At 35.7% G+C, this 21,772-nt stretch overlaps 1 protein-coding gene across 3 annotated transcripts in view; it reads right to left on the reverse strand.

Annotated features, from left to right (window-relative positions):
• The window catches only part of SRBD1 (S1 RNA binding domain 1), a 137,860-nt gene that overhangs the window by 57,035 nt on the left and 59,053 nt on the right, over positions 1–21,772 (reverse strand). For all 3 annotated transcript variants that reach the window (XM_062571923.1, XM_062571922.1, XM_062571921.1), the window contains one exon: positions 8,647–8,738. In XM_062571923.1, coding sequence (XP_062427907.1) covers positions 8,647–8,738 — 92 coding nt within the window. The remainder of the gene's footprint in view (positions 1–8,646; positions 8,739–21,772) is intronic.

Here is a 21,772-nt window from a genome sequence, read left to right on the forward strand (position 1 = left end):
CATACCAGGGTGGGTAAGGACACATTACAACTCATATAAATCCTTTTATAAAGCCTATTATTGTGCTCAAGATCAATTACTCTCCGTAAGTATCTGCAATAATGTTTACTCGGTGATCGATTGTTCAGGTTTCCTGCGTCCTGGAAGCCTCCTATCCTGTTGACCTGAATTTCACCCCCCTTGCAGAGGGTACAGTGAAACTTACAGTAGTCTTTTCATTAAGCATTCTTTCTCAGTAGGTTAGGATTTGTGACACAGTTTTGAATCCTCATATATCTTCTTGGTGGGTTTAAAGTATGCAATTTATTTTAAGCAACTGCTCAACAGCTGCATTTCATCTAAAATTCTTCTGTGGCAAGTGAGCAGGTTTTTGTTTTAAAAAGATTACATTTTAGTTTACTTTTAACTCCATAAAACTGATAATCTATTATTTGCTTAAGATGGATGAAACAATGAATGACAATGTTCTATTTATTTAGTACAAAAATCTTTAAAAGAGATGGCTTGAATACAAAAAGTAAATAAGAAATACTTATAAAAAGAAAACCTCAACAAGTGAATACTGCAACATAGCTTTAAGTCAATATTTTTCTTAGCAATATGTCCTCAAAAACACTTTCCTCTACTCACTAATATTTTCTACATTACAGGATTTTTTTTTAATTCAGAGTGAGGAAGGAAATATCTAATTATTTAACTGAAGCCTGAGATGATTTCCCTTCTCCTCCCCCCCCCATTTCCCCCAAAATGAGTCTTACAGGATGGTATACACTGAGAAAACTTTCCCTGTCTGCTCAGCTTGTAAGGTAGAACTTGCCAGTACACATTTCACATTCAGATAAGCGGTACTACTTTTAACTGCATCACAGCATTAACTACATTACAACTAAATGTGAAGATTTTTTTGAAGTTCTATACTTGTAAGAGTTATTCATTTATGCCAACAACAAAAAATAACCTTTCAGAAGTGACCAGAGAGCCCTTTTCTAAGCCCGTATTACAAATAACAACTTTGGAGAATAACAGTGCTGTATTAAAAATAAAGCAAAAAACTCTGCAAATTAAAGGGCAGCCGTGTACTCATTGTTCGTTTGGCTCAGTGCTTCAAAGGAACGACACAGCCTTCTGAGGAAATCACACAGACGCACGGACACCGACACACACACAGCATTACATCAATAGGGAGGGAAGGAAGTTGTTTTCATAATTCTTTTATGCTTGTGGAAACTGGCTTTACCAGAACCTAGACTAATGCTCTGCTCTGGGAGCTCACTTCTAGACAGAAGCAGTGTGGATTTTCAGATTGTTCAGAAGCATGGTAAACTCTGAAAGTAAAAAGTCACTTTCTTCTGCTGAATTCAGACCCATCTGGCATGTTAAAAATAGGTAAATGAGGGCAAGGCCAACATCAATCTTCCCATAAAGCATGGAAAGATCAAACATTCGTTGCAAATGTTAACCTATGGAGTACAAGAGAATGATGCTAAGGTAGAAGCTACACACACAAGTCTCTTAACTTATTGGCAATATTAACCCCAAAACAGCCAAACAGAAGAATTTTCACTTAGTTCAGAATAATCTCATTTTAATTCTATAACAAAGTGAAAGCCTAAGGGCATCTACATGTGCCTTGATTATGCAGCTCAGAAGATTCAACTGCAGGCTACTCCTCTGTAGTACAGAGGAGGTACAGTGCAGAGAGCAGCAGGAGATGAATGGTTACATACCATCTCTCCTGCATGCCATTAAGTTTGCACAGATCAGAAAAGATTCAGATCCTTATCTAAAACAGCAAAACAGTAAAGACTGGAAAACATTTTTAACTCCTGTGTAAGAAAATCCATTCAGCATTGTGCCACTGTTTCCAAGCAATTTAAGACCATTTTTCTATTCATCAAAATTCTGATGTAGGCATACACATTTGTGTACAAGTTAAAGAAGCTCAATTGTTTCCAGACTAACCGCAGTTATATACTGTTTTATAAAAACTATCCAAAGATTTGCTTTAACTTCTGTTCAAACTGTAGAGTGCTATCCATGCCTTCAAGTGAGCTTCTTCTCATTGGCAGAAACTGGGCACTACAGGGCAACAAGGAACAAGCCTTCTTCACCTTGAGGTGACATCTTAACGACGATATTTTGCTTCATTTCAGGGAAAATTAAAGCAAAAAACAAAATAGCTTACCAAGCAAAAAAACCCTACTGCATCTTTTCCTTTTCAACAGTACAATTCAACTCAGTCATTCATAAATACGATAGAGTATAGCAGATGAAAGACAAAACGCAATTTCATTTTGTACTGCTGTAATTGCACACACTCCAATGAAATGAATAGCATTTTGTGGTCAAGGCAAAAATGTTCTAACGTATAAAAATTTAGAGCTTACTTTTCTTTCTTCTAGCTCCTTCTGAAAACTTGCGGAACTTGTACCAATCCTCTACAATTAGCTGTAGAAAAAAGCTTACACTTAGGAAGCACTGGGAATGGTATAACCATAAGACTTCTGTCCAATAAAGTTTCTGAAAAATGACCTTCTCTCTTAAGTAGCCAAAGGGAAGTAGTGCTCTTTTAAGAAGATGAAGAAATTAGCTCAAGTAGACATCAAGGCACTATGTCCCACACATCTAATCATCAAATTGTTTTACTTTCCTTAAGATAAAGTCAAAAGAAATTACGTTCTCTCTGATCTTTACCTTCTATTTGCTGGCCACTATGACAGCTCTGAACTGTATGTCTCTTATCTTTAACGGCACCCAAGGGAATAAAACCCTGCAGCATGACAGTCTCAAAGTCCTAACAAGCCCCCAAAGCCTATAAGGCTTTCTTTTGCAAGGAAAAGTGCAAGTGGTTTGCTGAACTTTGAGTGTACAATAATCCAATGTATTCTGCCCTGTGGAGAGGAGACAAGAAGATGGGATTTGACAATGCTAAGGCAGGCTGTGTCATGTGACCTTTTGCTCTCCCAGACTCTTTTATCCTCAGAAATCATCCTTTAGAAGCAGCAATTGCTATACCAGATCATACCTGCGCATGGAACTTTGAAAATATTCTAGCTCTATTAGTACTCCAGATCTTTACAAAAAGTAACTTTAGGAGTATTTTATCTACAACTGAAGCTCACTGCTTTGCTAACTAGGTGACAGAGCTATGTGGTCTATGGACTTTAAAGTTACTGCATTAGAAAAACACAAGTTACTCACTCTTGTTTCAGCATCTGAACACAGATTTTCAAATTTAAATCCAAAAGCACAAGGATTAATGCATGGAAATAAATCAGATAGGCTTAGTATGAGATCTCTTGTAGCAAGGGATAATATAAAAGTGTGTCTGGAAAAAAAAATAACACAATATGCTACCTTATCCCAGTGTTTAAAGAATTCTACATGTTCAGGTTTGTCTGCATCATTTTTGTAAATCAGTATAAGAAAGTACATTAGGTTTTTATTTTGCTTTTTAAATATTGGAAGAAAGAAGAGATTGCCTTTTTGTTAAAACAGAAATCTCAAAACAAATCAATTTCATGAAACGAAGGCGTTCCTCATTTTATATTACTGAGTGTATATCCAAGTCCAGGGTTAAAATCCCATCCTCACAGTCATTCTCAGCCATCATGTCACTGTTTCTCCAGAACTCAGCACTCTCCTATGCTTCTTAGAATTAATACGCAACATTCATTTCATCATGGTACCCAAGTCAAAAAGTTGAGGTGACTGTTCCACTGGATCAATTGCTTTTTATACTACTAAGACGAAAAAAAAGAAGGTAAAACTGATCTGAGCACCCGACAAATACAGGGTGCATCTGTTCTCCTCCTTGTACTAAGCACAAAAACATCACTAGCAGAGCATATTTAAAAAGAAGTTTGCAGGCATCCAGGAAGTATATAAATTCCAATATGAATATTTCTGTGTGTCAGTCCTTCAATATTGAGAAAAGTCATTCACGTTACTCTTTCCATATACTTCACCTGACCCTTCACAATCCTTCCATTTTGTCTAGTACAAGTTTCAACCAACAATTTTCTGTAACCTCAAGGAACTGGAAAAGTGAAGCAGCAATTATGAGAGCAATAACAAGAGTGGCAGAGTGTCTATGAATTGATAACAACACGAGTTCTTCTTATTTCTTGTCCTAAAAGCCTGATTTCCATGAGGAGCAGAGGTTCTACATGACAAAAACCCTTCAGCAACACTATAGGAAAAGATGGAGGTAACATGAGCAAGCTAATCAAACTTTGGAAGATCATTTAATTACAGATCTCACAAGCTCAGAAAAAGAGCAGCAAAAACTGAAAATGGGTCTATACATTGATTATTCCAGAGTCCATCTTTTGAGGGAAGAATAATCATCACCAACAACTTCAGCTCTTTTCCCTCACTCATACCAAAGAATATCACATCAAAACAGTCTTCTCAAACACCCTGATAATGAAAGACTAACTAATGGCATGGAGAATTATTGGTAAACTTGCAATGCACAGTAACTGTTTATTGAACATGCTGCTTACAGCTACTTCAAATAGTAACTGGCATCCAGACCTTCTGTAAGAAAAGGCACAAGCAAATCTCAACCACAGACAGAACCAGTGTATTCAAGAGGAAGATCTCATGTACAAGTTGCAATGAAAAACTCTGACTTGAAGGAGGGGGGAGGCAATAAAAACCCACCAACGCTAAAACAGGAAAAATGTTACACTGATGGCAGTTCTGAATAAAATCAGGAGAACAGGATAGGCAATCAAGTATGAATTTGATTGTTTTTAAGAAAACTCCACCAAAGCCAAACATCTGACTCCTCTGATAAGATGCCCAAAGGGCACCTATCTGGGTAGGAAAAAAAGGGGGGGGGGGCAGAAATGCAGTCACTCAGCCTCTCATTTTCCATCTGGACGTAAGAAAATACTTCTTCAATATAAGGGTGGCTGAACATTAGAACAAGTTGCTCAGAGAGATTGTGTTCTATTCTGCAGGTGTTCTCAAAACTCAACTGGATGCAATTCTGTGAAACTTGCTCTAGGTGACCCTATTTGAGCAGGGGTGTTGGTCCAGGTGATCTCCAGAGGTCCCTGCCAACCCCAACTTTTCTGTTACTCAGTTCACTCATTGCCATTCCATAAATTCTAGAGCAAGCAAAGTCACCGAGCCTCAAAAGGGCAAATTCTTCACAAAGCTTCACAAAGATGATCCAACATTTGCAGTTTTTTAACCATCCTTTTAATTGTTTCCATTCCTACAATTCCCAACTCCAAATGTTCAGCCTGTTCTTCAAACAGCATAAGGGAAGGAGAGGTCAAGGAAGCTTTTTATTCCTTTCTCTCTCAAGCTGCAACTCTCTAAGGCAAATTTATCCCAAACCCCCAGTTCTTGAAACTCCAGTGGCTTGCCCTTTGGGAAGTACCCTCCAAACCTGCTGCAGCTAAGCTTCCTCAGCCTATCAAGTAGGAAATCCTTTTATTGCTCTGGCCTATAAGTCCCTTATCTTCTAATTCTGTGAGGCTGAGAAATAGCTATTCTGCTCATTAATCCTACAAGGACCGTCAGAAGCAGACATATACCTTCTAACATTACTCAAATACAAGTAACTAGGTTTCTAGTAACTAAGTTCTTCACTATCAAGGTAGTTAAACTCCATTCCACAAGATTTTATAGGAATTGGAGCAGTATAGAAGTTTCTGCTTTTCATAAAATATTCATATTTGGTGCTATAAACATTTTAGGGAACCTTGTTCAACATAGTGAATTGATGTAGGAGCTGATATTGCCTAGAACCAGATTGAAGAAAGGGATGGTATTAAAGTTAGATAGAGTCTAAACCATTTATGCTGCACTGTAGAGAAAAGCAAATGGTTTATGAAACAAGCATTTTTTTCAGGTAATTACAATAGTGGTTAAAAGTGCTATCCTGATGACTGTAAAGACCTTTAACTATAGTTTATGCAAACATAATTAGTTCTTAATGCAACTTTCCTCAATGATTTATTACAAACATACAACATCTATTATCTTAAAAGACAGTTGAAAGAAAAATAACCAAAATAACCAATTGAGTTCTTGCTTAACTAATACACTTAATTAACATGTCCCTAAAATGCTAAAGTTTGCTGCTTTTTTCCCCTCTATATGGATACTTATCCAAGAAGAGGTTAATAAGATATTATTTTTTATCAGGATCTTCTGTTTCTGTACATGAAATGAAAACTGACTGAGAACAGTTGCTAAACAGCACAGTAAATATGGCTGAGAAATAAGACAAGATTTAAAAGTGAATTCTTATTTAAAATACATTTTTAGTATTTTACATTCATATATCTGATGGGCAAAGAGAGGCTTACCTATGTAATTCCTCCCCCCCCGCAAAAAGACCCTTTCTACCAAGTTTTTGTTCAGAGAAATGTTAAAGTGGCAAACTGTGTTAAGATCACAGATATCTCACGTCTGCTGTACCTTTTATTTTAACTATAAATGTCACACTTCATCATGCAGCTGTCAGCTTCCTTTAATGTACTAAACACTATCATGTAAGCACAAAACCTGACATGATGTAACACTACAATTAAAAATAAAAAAAAAACAAGTCAGGTTTGACACCATGTAATCACATTCATATTTGCTGAAAATTAAGTTTTTGGCGAAAAAAAATTCCTCTGGTATCATGTCACAATTCCACTTCAGCATTAAAAAAAATGCAGCCACAGCTTTAGTGCACCTAATTACAAACTGAAACAAACAAAATTAAGAAAAAAGTCTAAAAATTTTCAAAAGATTTTATTTTAATCAAAAACTTACAGTTGTCAGTTCCAGAAGAAGTGATATTTGTGGGACTAAGCAATTATTTTTCATTTTATTCTATCCTTTCTCAATTTCTATCCGTTCTGCAGTACTGCTGCAGAATGTTAAAAGAGATGCTATTTTTCAACCTAAATGCAACAGCATGAAAGCGATGCCTGAAGCAGTTCCTAGTAAAAATGGATGATAGACTCTAAAAAATTAATATTGGAATTAGTCATGTATTACAAATTTGATTTTTATTTACTGTGTTTGATGCACAGCAGTAAACAAATATTTCAGAAATCAATTCCAGAAACATTAAGAAAACTTCAGGTATATCTGGAAAAGTATATTGTTTCGTGATTTCTTCCTTTTCTAGTGTTCTTCTGTTCATTTACTTCAACTCTAAAACACCTTTAACAAGCAACAGAAAAAATATACAGAAAAATATACAGAAACTGAAAAAACTTTGGTCCAAGGAAAAGTTAGTGGCATCCGTCAAAAACACAAAAATGTCACAAGTCTAATATTCACTCTGGCCATATCATGATGCATTCAAGATCTCCTTGTCCCAAGGAAAAAGTAATCACCATGGAGTAAGTGAGCAAACAGGACGGAAAGAGTCAAACAAAAAGCTAGAGGTCTGTCCTGAGAAGGAAAGGGTTGAAATAAACATTTAAAGATTATTCCTGTAAAAACATCTACTTGAGACACTAAATTAATGAAAATCCTTTTTTTCCCTTTGAGGAAATAAGAGGAAAAGGATCATATCAGGAACGTCGGAAAGTTCTATCCTCAAATACAATACCACGTAACTTCAGAACTGCTTTCTGATGACCCATTTCCACACTTTCCTAATAATTTTCAAGTTAATAATCTGCTAATATAACATTAAGACCAAGAATATTATCATTTTGACTGGAAAAGACTTGTATCATGACAGTGTTGATGCACTCTCCAATGTGCTTTATTTGATTCAGTACCACAGCAGTTGCAGGAAAATCAAGAAATTAAACAGTAAGAGTTGATGAGGGTTGCAAATAAAAATACACAAAGTAATCCAAAAAAACCCTTAGATCTGCCCTTACAGTTGTCTCCCAACAAATCAACTCCATGAGCAGAACTTGGACACCAACAATGTTGCTAGAAGTTTGACCCTTAAAGTAGTCTTTAACCAAACACTGAAAAATTTTAATTATAACAGTGATTACGCTTGTGTATTCTGAAGACACAGACCATATATTATACGTCAGTATAAGTCAGTAACATTTATGCTAAAGGGTTTTTTTTTTGTTTGTTTGTTTTTAATTAAAACTAAATAGTATTTCTCCAGGACTATATTCAGCTACATAAAAACTTCAGAAGTGACCACAAAGAAAGCAAAAGAAGTGCCATGATCACCCTACAAGATGAAGACAGACATCTGTTCTAATCTTACAGTTCTCCCAGCCCTTAAAATGTTTAAGGGCTATTAGAGACATCTGTGCACTTATAAGGAGTAAAAGAAAAGATGGAAAGCCTAGCTCTTATAGGCAGGGACATGTGCAACTTTTTTGAAAGTTTACGCAATTTATTGGCTACATTAATCCCCATAAATTCACGTGTACCATCCTATTGAAAGAATACATCCACCATGACCTTTACATTACAGGTTGTGGTAGAAGATGTCGTCATTATCAGATAGCACTAGGACCTAGGACTTTGGATGTGAAATGATACAACAATAATATTAATGACAAAGTTCAGAAACAAAGAAATTAAAACCTTTGCTCTGTATATACTTGACCCTTATTGTATTTAATATTGTAAAAAATACAGTCTGAGAACTAAGAATTGAGCACCATGTTGAAACAATGATTAAAAAAAAAAGCTTCATACCTGCACTTCTTAGGTTAGGGTCTAGATCCGGCATTTCCTTAGATGCTTCTGGACTAACACTGTAGATAGACGCTCCTGCTTCACTGACAATGCTACAAAAGGAAATAGCAAAACATTAAAGAATATACAACTGAGAACACCACCACTGAAAGACTTTGTTAGCACGTGAATTACTGGAATACTGGGGGGGGTTAAGCTTCATGTTTTAACAATATTTTGAATTAACTGAATACTTCTAAAAGTAAAACAGTAGAGAAGCAGGAAAACACCTCCTTGTATGCCAACACCTGTCCCTGACCTGCAGTATCTTTTCTTGTTCAATTCTGGTCCTATTATAAATACACACCGTCCATGATATCAAATGCCATATTAATCTTATAATGGAGAAAACAAGAATGAGAAACAAGTATTACTAGCAGTCAACAGGAAATACAGTTTGCGTAAACAAACGCACGCAAAGCACCACTACCTAGGTGGCAATTTCATTAAAGAAACCTCAAATGTGAAGTCTAATGTCAATTGAACTATTACATGAACCTGCATGTGTGCATATGAGGCAGGGGGAGAGGGGTGCGGGGAAAAGGAGGTTGGTTTGCACATGCTTTATCTACAGCAAACTGCCTAACATATTCAGGAAAAAAGAGCCCTATATAGACTGAATCACAGAACTGCAACTCATTTCTTGGCAACACTTGATACAGTATTCTTTCCGATCTCCCTCCCCTCCCTAAAGAAAAACACAGATGGTATGTCTTCAGTAAGTTAAACTATACTTTTGCATCTGCAGCACACCTCTAATTCATTCAGTAATAACAATAAAGTCACCAATTCAAATCACACCATATAATTAATATAATTCTCAAGTGCTCTAGTTCTACTCAAGAGAAAGCTGCTATGAAATATTCACAGTGTAAGTTTATTTTCAGCTGTGAAATTCTGACACCACTAAAATCAATAGCATACTTCTTCCAATAACTTTAACAGAACTTGAATTTCAGGTTGATAATTAAGGCATGATAGAACTACTGCACTGAAAAGGAACACTATCAATTTCAGAAATATTTTTACTATTACTATTCCACTCTTAGAATAACCTTATGGTCTCCACAAACAGAGTAACCACAATCCTTAAAAAACAGACCTTTAAATACAATCATGTTTCTTTTATAGGTTCTTAAATGAGACTGTACATTTTCCTTTTAAGAACACTTAGTAGGTCAAATTTTTGAATAAAGAAACTGATACTTAGAAGCCTCTTTAGAGAAGCTGAGAAGAGTTCAGAGATAACACTTGCTTCCATTCAGTATTGACAATAAATATAGTAAAATGAAAAGATTAAAAAAGATGAATTTCTGTCTGTTGCAAAGTTTTTACAGAGGGTTTTTTTATTATTATCTATTCAATCTAAACTGGAATTTGCTAAAATGCTGTACACATATATCAGATTTTATAGATATTGGAATCTCTAGTGACCATTTCATTTTTACAATAAGACTGGATCTTTCAATAAATACAGAGAATAATATCCTGTTCTCATCTGTATTAGCATAACTCCAGAACAATTCAGGCAACTGGCTTAACAGAACAAAAATTGCACAGAGCAGTTGGTCAACAAGCTGAGTGAGGCAAAGGAAAAAGAAACTATTCCACAATCTTTTTAAAAGATTCAGCGTTATGGGCATTCCTTGAGTCCTTGAGTATAAATAGCATTCAGAATATAGTGCTGTATCAGACAATAATTGACAGTCACCAAAATAATTCAAAAATACAGTCACATCACAAAAATGCAACTGCTGAAAAATGAAGATGTTGACAGAAGTCTCATCAAAATGACTTTTCTGATGAACTGGTAGTTTAAAGAACAATGCAACAAAATGTATTTCTTAAGCTGTTCACACATTATAAAGGCAGCATCTGGCAAACTCTCCCTTTCCTCACAAAAGAGAAATTGCTTCCAAAAAACCACACACATTAGCACATACTTCCAGCAGCTTTTAACTAACCTCTCTTCAATCTCTGAATTCTAAAAGAACCAAAAGTTAACCTTTAATGTTATTTCTAAATTTAACATGTTTTCTATGCCTACTATACTTCCGTCAAGAAAAAACGCACATTCAATGTTTTGCATGAGTTTACAATGTTGTACTATAAAATGTATTACTGCACACAACTTACTACTTGATCGGTTTCAGTATGTTGTACAGTACAGAAAGGAAAAGAAAGTGACTTGGCTGGGAACTGTAAGGCACCTGACATTTTACTCTCATTAATGATATACAGATAATTTCAAAAATAAGAGGAATGCAATACTATGATTCTATGGCAGTCAAAGTGAATTGCTCTGCTAAATTTTAAAGAAGGTAGCAAAAAAAAAAAAAGTTCCTTGCTAAAATGAGTTAATAGCATTAAATTCAGGACAGGAGAAAAAAAACAGTTGAAAAGAGCACATTTCCTTATTTCCTTTTCTCAAGAAAATTTACACACATTATTGGGAGGGGGAGGAGGGCAGCACAGATTAAGGAGGAATCCAAGTAAAGATTTGTCTTGAGCAGCAAAGCAAAATACGAAGAGCACTTTCAGGAGAAGCATATGCTGGATATTTAACATCCACTGTGAGACGGTTTTGTATGCGTGCATATGTTCTGTGAAGTATTTGGTATAGCTGACTTAAAGAGGAAGAATTCTACTCTTATAGTGGTTACAACTGTTGTTCCTGAGACAGTAAAATTCAGACATTAAATAAAAGTTGTTATCCAGAGTAAATGCACTGGGGCACAGATTCCAAAGAAACCGTTCTCTGCTTGGTTCGACCATATTCAAGCAAGAGTTTACAGACCTATTTAGTGCTTCTCATGTGGTTTTATTTAGGTTGTTTAGCTACAGTGAAGTGGTTACCAATGTGACACTGGCACATACATGCTAAAACATGTTAGCTTGGTCACAATACTAGGATTACAACAAGAGAAAAAAGCTGGAGGATTTTTGGTTGCTATTGTTTTACTTTTTTTTTTTTTTTTTTTTTTTTTTTGACTGGAGAAGATAAACTTTTATTCACAGCCTTTTTTAATTTTTTTTAATCCTGTTACTCTTTAAAGGGAAATATTACATAGGACAACGTACACTAATTTAATGTTGTAAAACATTGTTTTCAAAGAATACGCATATTTTATATAAGAGCATATTAGGCCAAAAATAAACCTGCTCAGGTCAGTGGGCCGCTTACTCTGGACTGCTTTGGCCCACGCTGTTGCTTAACCCTGTGATGTTTTGCCTTTAAACACAACAAAACTCACAAACCCAAAACAAACAAAAAAAATATTTTCAAGAGAATTAAAAGAAAGTTCTCATAAAAGATTGTTTTTGAATCACTTATCAACTGGAACACAAGTACTCTTAAAAATTGTAGCTAAAAATCTGTATATCTTTATAATTGGAATTTGTTTCTAATTAGACTTTTTAAGCCAAACAATGCACTAAAAAACCTTCTAAATCCTAGAGAATCCATATTCCTGTGCATTCCTTTAGATTTGCAGGAATGATTCCTGTACTGGCCAAAATCATAACAGTTAAAACAACACTACTAAAAAAATGACTGTATTTTCCTATTGGAAGTCAACATGTAATCGATAAATAATCAATTAGAAACAGTACTAATGATATGCAAAGTGTTTATAATATATGAACTGACAAATTTTATAAACTGCTGTCTGAATTAACAAAAAAGTTGGTAGAGAATCTGGGAATATGCCTCCATACTGTCTGCTGTCAATTAGTCATCCTACAAACTAAATGTTTATTCTCAGAATCTGTATGCAACTTTTAAAAAGTGCCCAAACCTCACTTGAGCACAAAACCACTACGCAATTATTCAATTTATTTTTATTAACTGTACTAACAGTCTTGTTGCAGAGAAAGTAAGTCTTTGTATACTGGGCAGATCTCTCACGTTTATTAAGACTCATTTCAAGTACGGCTAAACCAACACTAAATATATTCTACTAGCACCACCTGGTGGTCCATCAGCTTTATGCTAGAGACTATGCTAAGCTGTATTTTAAATGCTTTATGCAGGAACGCCTTTTAACATTTACTAGAATAAATTATTTCCTTACTCAGCTTAAATAAATATATTTTGCATGAAAAGATAATCTGAAAATACAAAAACACGTAAGGGTAAAAGTTACATTTAGCACATTAGAGTTATCAGAAACTGCTTAAATGTATTGATTTCATATACTTGCATATAATGGAACATTCTTTAATAGCTCACCGTGTTCTTAGGTAATAATGTTTCACTGAAAAAAAATCTAGTCAGTCACAGGTACTTATAAGCTATGCATAAAAATCTGTAATGTATGCATGTGAAAAAAAATACATGTATCAGGCTGGAGGCTTCTAGAGGTAAAGACAGATGCAGCTTTCCAACATTTTCACAAATCTTACCAACCTTTAAAACTATTTTATTACAGAGAAGTCATTTCCCATGTAGTGCTGGATTAATAACCAAAGGAAAAAGTAACTTTATACAATTTTACACAACTTACTGTTCCTACAACCTCTGAAAGCACTCACCCTGGTTTACAAGTGAAAACCTTTAAAATAACATTTTAAAGAACAATAACAGAACAATTAAGAGATCGATATTAACATTTAGAAGAAAATTGTGATCATGCTGAAATCACAAGTAGTGTTGACCACAAAATGAGCCCAGATTTTCATGGAAGTTCATGGAAGAGAAATCCATGGGCCTTATGAAAAACACAGAAGCCGCATTTAGCTCTGGAAGTGCCTAGAACCAAGAACACCTGAGAGCTAGGGAGGTACTAGAGAAACAGTATACATACACTTGCCTTAGACTTTCCCTAGGTACCTGCTTTTGGCCACTGATCATCACCAGCTAGGGGAGGTCAAAGAGACTTCTCATGTGAAACAGCAGTAATCGCTTTGGCTTGTGGCTCGCTCTTTCCTTTAATGTCAAGCAGGACACAGCCCAAGGCAGAAGTGACTCTGACAGCCCATCCAGCTCCTCGCTGTTACGGATGGTGAGCAGCAGCTTGCATGGGACGAGAGGAGTTTCTTGGTGTGGTGGGCAGAATTACCTGCCATCCCTAGGCTCTCTCTGCTGCTTCAGCACCCTGGTCATGTAGGTGGGCACTCCAGTCCCTGAACATTCAACATAGCTCTTTTTGCAGGGGAGCAGATCAATATGGCCCATGGGAAACTGCAGGAGTGAGATGCTGCAATTTATTCAGCAACCAGCACTTCAGCACAGGAACAGGATACCAGACTTGACAGTGCCTGGGTCTGACACAGTACAGCCATTTTTTTCTTTTTTTTCCTTGTGAGGAACAAATGTCATGGAAGTGCACGATAAAAAGGATCTGGCATATACTCAATGATGTATTCAAGGAGAAAAAAGCCCAAACATTTGAGAAAGCCTGCTAATTCTGACCGGTGAGATTAAATGCAAAATCTAGTCTTTCCCTCACCTCCAATGAGCTAGTGGTACTGCAAAGGAAGATGTGAGAACTCCGGTAAAAAAAAAAAAATATTAGAAACCAACCATTATTCAACAAAATTAAGTCAATCTGTGCCTTTAAACAACCTAACGACTTTAATTTTTAATAATACATAAAACTCAGGAAATATTTCAGCATTAAATGTATTTTACAATAATTAAACAAGTTGTTCTCAAGGAAAGGAATTTTCACCAACTTTTCATTGCTTAATTCAGAATTTTAGCTTGCATAGTACACACATTTTGTTTATATGAAAATCCACCTTTCAAAAGTCACATGAAGCAAGTGGAAGTGTTATAGTTTTCTTTTGTGAAAATAAAACAGAAAAGCTCTTTGTGACTGCCATTCAATCAGATACAGTTGTGGGGAAATCAAGTTTTAAAGAATTGCTTTCATTCACGAGTTCCCAAGCACAAAAGCAGTTAAGCACACAAAGTGTCTTCAGATGTTCCAACATATTATAAGCAATGATGCAGTCCTCTTATTGCTGCTCAACTGCATTTTCTAAGTTTCCATATAAAGTATTATGTGAAATTCTGCTTATAATCACTGTTTTGAATTAACAACAAAAAAAGCCTGTAAACATTTCTATCCATGTGTCAATTAGCTGGCTTAGTATTTTCCAAAATTTACTAGAAAATGCAAAGAACAGCAAAGAAATCTCTTCCTGACCAGTTCACAATCTCCTTTTTAAAGTAAAAATTATTTCTCAGCTTTTTCAAACCAGGATCCCTGTAACACAGCAAACTAGAATACAGCACAGCAGTACCTCTTTCAGTCGCAAACCCTACTTCTGAAGCAGCTACAGCAGGTACAATGAGCAGCTTATAGAGCAGCTTCTGAAATGCCAAAATTTCAAGGCAACCATCACTGCGTTGAGGTAAACTTAGCCTGGGACCAATTTCACTATTTATGTCCACACATGACTGCAAACTAGTCCAGGGTTTAGTCACCTTCATGCAGGGAAGAACGAACTCACACAATTGGAAATCTATTATTTGCATTTCCCAGCGTTTGTTTTTTTGACCCACTTGATCTTGTCTGCTTGGTTATCTCATACTGTGTCACCTCCCAAAGTCAGTAGGCCCTCCATTAATTCACAGAGGCTGTAATAATTCATGCATCAATCTCCCCCCTCTCTGACTCTAGTGACTGCAGATACATGACCTTCATATGATATGCTCAGCCTCGCTGGCCTAGGGTTTGGGCTCAAGTATCTTTTTATCACTTGAGCACTTAGTATTCAAGTAAGAATTGTTCTTTCATTTGAAAACGAGCATTCATTTATACTTTTCATGTGTGTTGCAGCGAACTTCATAGTAAATATTAAAACATCTGAACAATATTAAATTGAAATAGATATTCAAAACATGTTCTTCAAATAAAGAAATCAGCAAAAGTTTAACTTTAGATACAGGTTTCTACTTCAGAGAAAAGAAGCTTCTTGCAGATTCCTCTTCAGATAAAATATAAAGCTAACAAACAGATGTGTTGTTATATGCATTTCTCTCCTGTTCATACACAAATGACATTTAGCACCAGATAAGCTGATCGTTTTCTTGGTAGACAGTTTCTATTTTTAAAATCTATTGAACACAATAGAATTGGGTCTGTTTATTACTGTTCAGCAAAAAAATCTAATCACAGTTTGCATCATTGGTGCAAGTCATTAAAAGCGGCATATATCTTAAAATAACATTAAGAAGGGTGTTTGTTTTCTCCATTCTTCCAGTAGGCTTATACAGAACTACATTTCACTGCAGAACTGAGGCATGCACTTTAAGATGAAGATCAATGCGCAACAAATAAAATTGCATTTGTTTAACATTTTAAAACATCAAATTACAGTCTTTCAACATCAGAGAAAATGAAAGCAAGCCTCAATGTCCTCACTTTTTAAGAAATTAAAAGGGATACAAGAAAGTCAAAGCAGTTTAACTGCAAAGATCTGCAGCCAAATCTCAAGGAATAAATGAAATGCATAACAGAGACTGGAAAAACAGAAAATATATCCAAAAACGCAATTACTAAAGTAATTATCTTCAAGTACTACCCACTTCCATGCAAGCTGGGAAACATTAGCAAAAACATAAAACCTAACATTTCAGACTTTCATTGCTCTGCAGTGTAAGAGAGGACAGTGTGTTGATTTTACTCTAAAAGTATTTTGCAAGAACTCAAACATAATAAAAGGCTATTTCAAGTACAAGAAAAATTGTATTCTAAGCCGTGCAATTCGAGTGCCTCTTTGTGAGTGAAAAAGCAGGTTTCAGCAACATAGACACACGAACACACACACGCTGTGGCATGTAATGTAAAAACTTTTCCTTTAAAAACAAAAAAGTTACTTCTTTGGAAAACTCAGCCCAGTTCTGTTAGCATCCTGGTTTGGATGAACGCAGAAAAAGTATCCCAGATAAAATATTTCACTGACTACAGGACCAGAAGAGTTCAAAGTTTTCTGATTTTAGTTCTAGTTCTGCTACCACCATCATTCCATTCCCCAAAGAGGTGATACGAAATTTCCTGCCTGACACTAAATCAGTAAGAAGACTGTATACTACACTTTACCAACAGACTGATGTAGCTTTGAGAAATACTGCAAGATATAACAAAAAGTCATCATGATTTAATTTCTTCTCTATTAGATGTAACTCTATTAACCCCTAAATGAAACAATCAGTTTACTGTACTAAACTAATAACTAACTGTACAGCTACAGCCTGTAATCCTTTATTCATTTGTCTATGAACCATGCCCTCAGCACATCCCTGCAAAGGGAAGGATGATCAGATATCTGTCTTCATCTTGTCTGAAAACGATGACATTTTTCAGTACGAAAAAGGTCCAAATGGCAGGTGTCAAAGAGCTTTAGCTTCACACGTGGTGCTAGGAGGCAGAAAAAACAACAGTAGCGTGTGGCCATGTCAGAGCTGTATAGAAGCTGCCGTACAAGTGCATATCTGAAAAGAGCAAACCTCATAGTCTGTTAAATCAATCTAGTGCCAGATGCTGTTATCAGAACAAAACTGGTGCTGCAGATTCATCCCCAGAAGAAATACATGTCCCTCGTCTACAGTGAAAAGTGAAAGACCTAGTGTGGCACGTCTCAAGTCTGAAGGTGACAGTTACCTGTTACTGCCCCCACCATTTTTATTGACAGTTTCAGAAAACAGGTCCTGTCATTGCTCATAAACTGGTTTGAGCTGAAGCTGCTTTCTGCTTTTGAAAGAGCTTTAAAATCTGAACTTTATGTCTAAAATCTACTTCCAAGTTAATCATCTAACAAACAAGCAGCAAACCATTTAATTTTACTTTAAATACTGTAACGCAGTAGGAACTTAGAGATGGAATTTAAATACTGCTCTCTCCCCCATTGTAGCAATGCCTTGGAAAGGAACCATGGCAACTGAGATAACAGTTATAGAACACAATATTTCCTCAACTCAAGGGATCAAGCACAAGCAATAAACATAAATATGAAAACAGAAATGTCATGGTCTTCCTAATTCTAATTTTAAAAATTTTATTAAAAACATCACAGCATTAAAACAATTCTAAGCAGAGTTAATACATTCATTCAGTTAGCAATTAGGAAGCTCTAGGTAGTGTTAAATTCTCAGGTATTCATAGACATTCTTTACATGAAAGTGTCTAGATGGACATATCAAAAACATGGCACATTCCCCCCCAAAATAAATAAATAAATATATATATATATATATATACATACATACATATATATATATATATATATATATATATATATACACACACACACACACACACATTCTGTCATTCCTCCAAAAAGCCTAACAAAACCCTTCCAAACTGAAGAGTCCAAGCAGTAATGTTAGCCCCTGCCCCTCTTAAACCTCAAGAGCTTGGTCAAGCAAACAAGCCCTGAGAGCCAACGGTCCAAAGGAAGCAGCAAGTTCAGAGCAGAAGGCCATCACTAACAGCATCCTGCCTGCAGCTTGTTCTGCGCTTGGCCAAGCGGAAACCCCAGCAGCAGTGGCAGCACAAGGGGAAAGCAGGTGTTTCATGCAGTCCATCTCCAGCCAAGCAGGATCTTGAGGAAGACAAGACCAACCCAGACTGCTTTTCAAAATCATATCAACAAGCAGTGCAAATTCTAGAACTCTTAAATTACATATTTGTGCACAATTATTCAAGTATACCTTGAAGATGGAGCATTATAAAATAACACAAACTGAGTTTTTTGGAACAAATAATAATAAAGACTGTCTTTTGTTTTTAAAAGATTTCTGCCAATAAAGGAATAGTTAGAGTTTGCTAGTACAGTCTGTATTTGGTGTTGTCACCCAGATTCTTTATTTTTTTTTTTTGACATTTAAATTTTCCTTCTACTTCTCCATATTCTACTGGCTATAATTTACTCGTCCCTTCTTCCCTTCTGCTGCTAACTTGCACTATCCTCCACAGGTACCACTTACCTTCTCTTTCAGAGATAACCTAATCGATAAATACCTAACTGAACTCTGAGCAATCGTTCTCAGCTTCCGTTTAGTTTAAATCTCAAGTTTCTGTTTCAGACCTGAAAAGGGGTATGTGCCAAAAAGTCTGCCTAATTTCTCAAACTGCAACATTTCCCTATTCTAAGTCCTATTCTATCTACAACACTGCCCTACTCTGGGACACAAGGCATTTAAGATACAGATGATTCATTAAGGAGCGCCTCTCTAGTGAATATGAAATGGACCTCTCAACCAGTTAATTTGTCAGTGAACTTCATGGAAGTGTTAAGAAGTGTTGTATGCTAACAATCTGTATTAAATTACTTAGAAAGGCTACAAGAATATGCTATTCAGTAGCTCCACTTGCCCTCTGGAATCATTTTTATTTGGAAAATGGGCAACAACGATGCAGTGACTGCGGTGGCTAAAACGCAGTTAATCATGCCAGACCAAAGGCTACAGTTTAAAATCATGTTAATTCTCACAAAGACTTTGTCCCTAGAGTGGAGTATAACTGGACAAGACCACAACATATGGAGCAAAATGCCTCTTAGAGAATCGCACCTCCAGCAATTGTCATTTCCTTTAATGCTCATTCTAAACATTTTGGAAGGAGTTCAAACAGAATTTTGGTGCAGATTCTATAGCCTTGATTTATACAAAATTCTGGCCTGTAGCTTTGCCTTGATTCAGGCTTTATTATATTCCCTCCCTCCCCCCACCTTCTTACAATATCACTGTTCCTAGTACTTGATCTCTTTATCAAGCCCTCTTCCCTGGTACAGATTCATGGGAAAAACTAGAGTGAACTACACTCCGTTTATTATGGGTTAACCAGTGCAAAACAGACTCTCTGCACAGTGTGAAGTACACACAGTTCCACCGCTGCTGCTTCTCTCTGCTCCCTCCTCATCCCTGTTACGATCTGGACTGTATCTTAGCCTGTCATTTTAAATATTTTTAAATTACAGATACTTCCTGGTACAGCTTGCTGAAGTCTTAAGTACAAGGTTTTCCACATAGAGAAACTCAGAAAAAAAAATTTAGAATTCTGGAATTCGAGCAATTCTTGACTGGAAAGCTTTTTTGAGATACTATATAATAACAAAAGGTGTGACTACATTTTTCTTATAGAGATGTTGCTTCTCAGTCTTTGATTTGCAATTCACTTAAAGGTATCTGATTCAGCTCACAGAAGATGAGCCTCCTGTGTCCATTCTCTAACTCAAAATACTAGAGACAACTGTTAGATAAAGTAAATGGTGCTTTACGCAGATGTTATTAAAAATCATATGCTATTATCTTTCAAAGGTAATTTCAACATTTTCCCCTACTGTAGTTTACAAATATTCAAAGCAGCCACTTATCAAGAAAGAGTTCCATTCTGTCCATCAAGGAAATTTTTTTTTCCACTGGAACAAAGCCTGTATGTTCAGGGACTAGTTTAGTGCTCCTAACAAAATCTATTAATTGCCTGCAAAGGAACAGTAGCACTACAGTATAAAAAACATTACAGCAGCAAAATGGACAAAAGCCAAGGAAGACCAGGTTGAGAAAGGAGGATAAGGACACAACAGTAGACAGGCAGGTTTATGTCCTGAAAGTCTGACTGATTCTCAGAACATAACATTTTTCACAAAAAAAAGTCAGAGAGAGTCAAATGAAGCTTGCTTTACATTAAGAAGCACATTTTAAAAGATCAAAGATGAATAAAAGAAATTGTGTCTGTAATCACAAACGCATTTTAAAATACATCCTTTCAAAAGCAATATGTTCACAGTTAAGATTAATTCTTCCTTAGAGTTACTTTTCTCAGACACAGATTTCAAAATGAGAAGACTTACTCAAATGTCTGTAGAGCAACATAAATAGATTTAGTGTCTTCTTATTAAATTAGAGCGTTTTCTCCTTTTAGGCCTCTAGGGTTCTTTCATGTCTTCTCTAGTGCTCCTCATTGTCGTGTTTTTAAATATTGTTATTTTACTGATATCATCTGTATCCGCTAGGCATGTTTAGTAAGAGATGTTAATATGAATCAAACATATTTCCAAATGAAAAGGGGTTAAACACTGGCTGCATTACTTTCCTTTTATCATTTAAAATAGTGGATATCTTCTTATTTTGTGTGTTCTTATTTGCATATATAAACCTCGGAGAAAACAAACAAAAACCACCTAAACCCTCCCAAACCTGAAATGGATTCATGAATTGCATTTTCAGAGAAAACACAAATTCTTTTACTATGGCTTTAATATAATGGCAAGAAAAAGAAACAGGGCAAAAACAAAATTTGGAATTAGTAAAATAGAAGTTCAGTTAGGTAGTGGTATACTATTTTTACCCCCTTCTTTTAATCAAAAATAATTTGTTCCTCTAGGTTGGGATGGATCCACACTAGAGACTTACCATGAGTAATATTACTAGACCTGGCATAAACATACTTCATTTAGACTACTTCATTGAAAGTATGTTTTTCATCCATTTACAAAGACTTTAAAATTCTTCTTCTGGAATGAAATTTCTGATGCTTCATTTCCAAGCAATTACACTAAAATTTAAGGGAAAAAAAAAACCCTGAAATTAATCTATTTACCCATTCAAAATGTGAAAGCAGAGGAGAGGAAGGTTTTCTAATTTTTAAAGAAATATCTTTACATCCGAATCACAAAAACACAAATGGATCATTTTATGCCCTACTTTTTACATCAAAATTTTCAAAGTTATTCTCTAGTCACAGATGTGTAGCACAGTAAGTAGGAACTCAATCACCTGCAAATCTAGCAGTAGAATATCTTCAAATATGGTAAAGGTTCATTAATACATGTTTATTCATCTAACTACTTGCAGGTCACCTACAAATATTTTGCAGTTACAAAGTCTCAGAACACGTATCTTTTTAATCTTGCTAGCTCTCTATTTAAGATCCATTTTATAAGAAGAAAGTTTCTTAGAAACATCTGGGGACTTGTGGCTCACAATCACAAGCAACATCACATGTTTTTATTTTCATTACTGTGTTTGTTTAAAGTGGTGGGTTCATTCTTTCCAAAAAGAACTAAGTTTATCATCTGTTAAGAGAGAATATGTTCAGAACAGGAAGTTCAGAATCAGTGTCTTCTTGGAAGGGAA

The sequence above is a fragment of the Rhea pennata genome, chromosome 3 (genome assembly GCF_028389875.1).
Source record: "Rhea pennata isolate bPtePen1 chromosome 3, bPtePen1.pri, whole genome shotgun sequence".
In the NCBI taxonomy this organism is placed as follows: domain Eukaryota; kingdom Metazoa; phylum Chordata; class Aves; order Rheiformes; family Rheidae; genus Rhea; species Rhea pennata.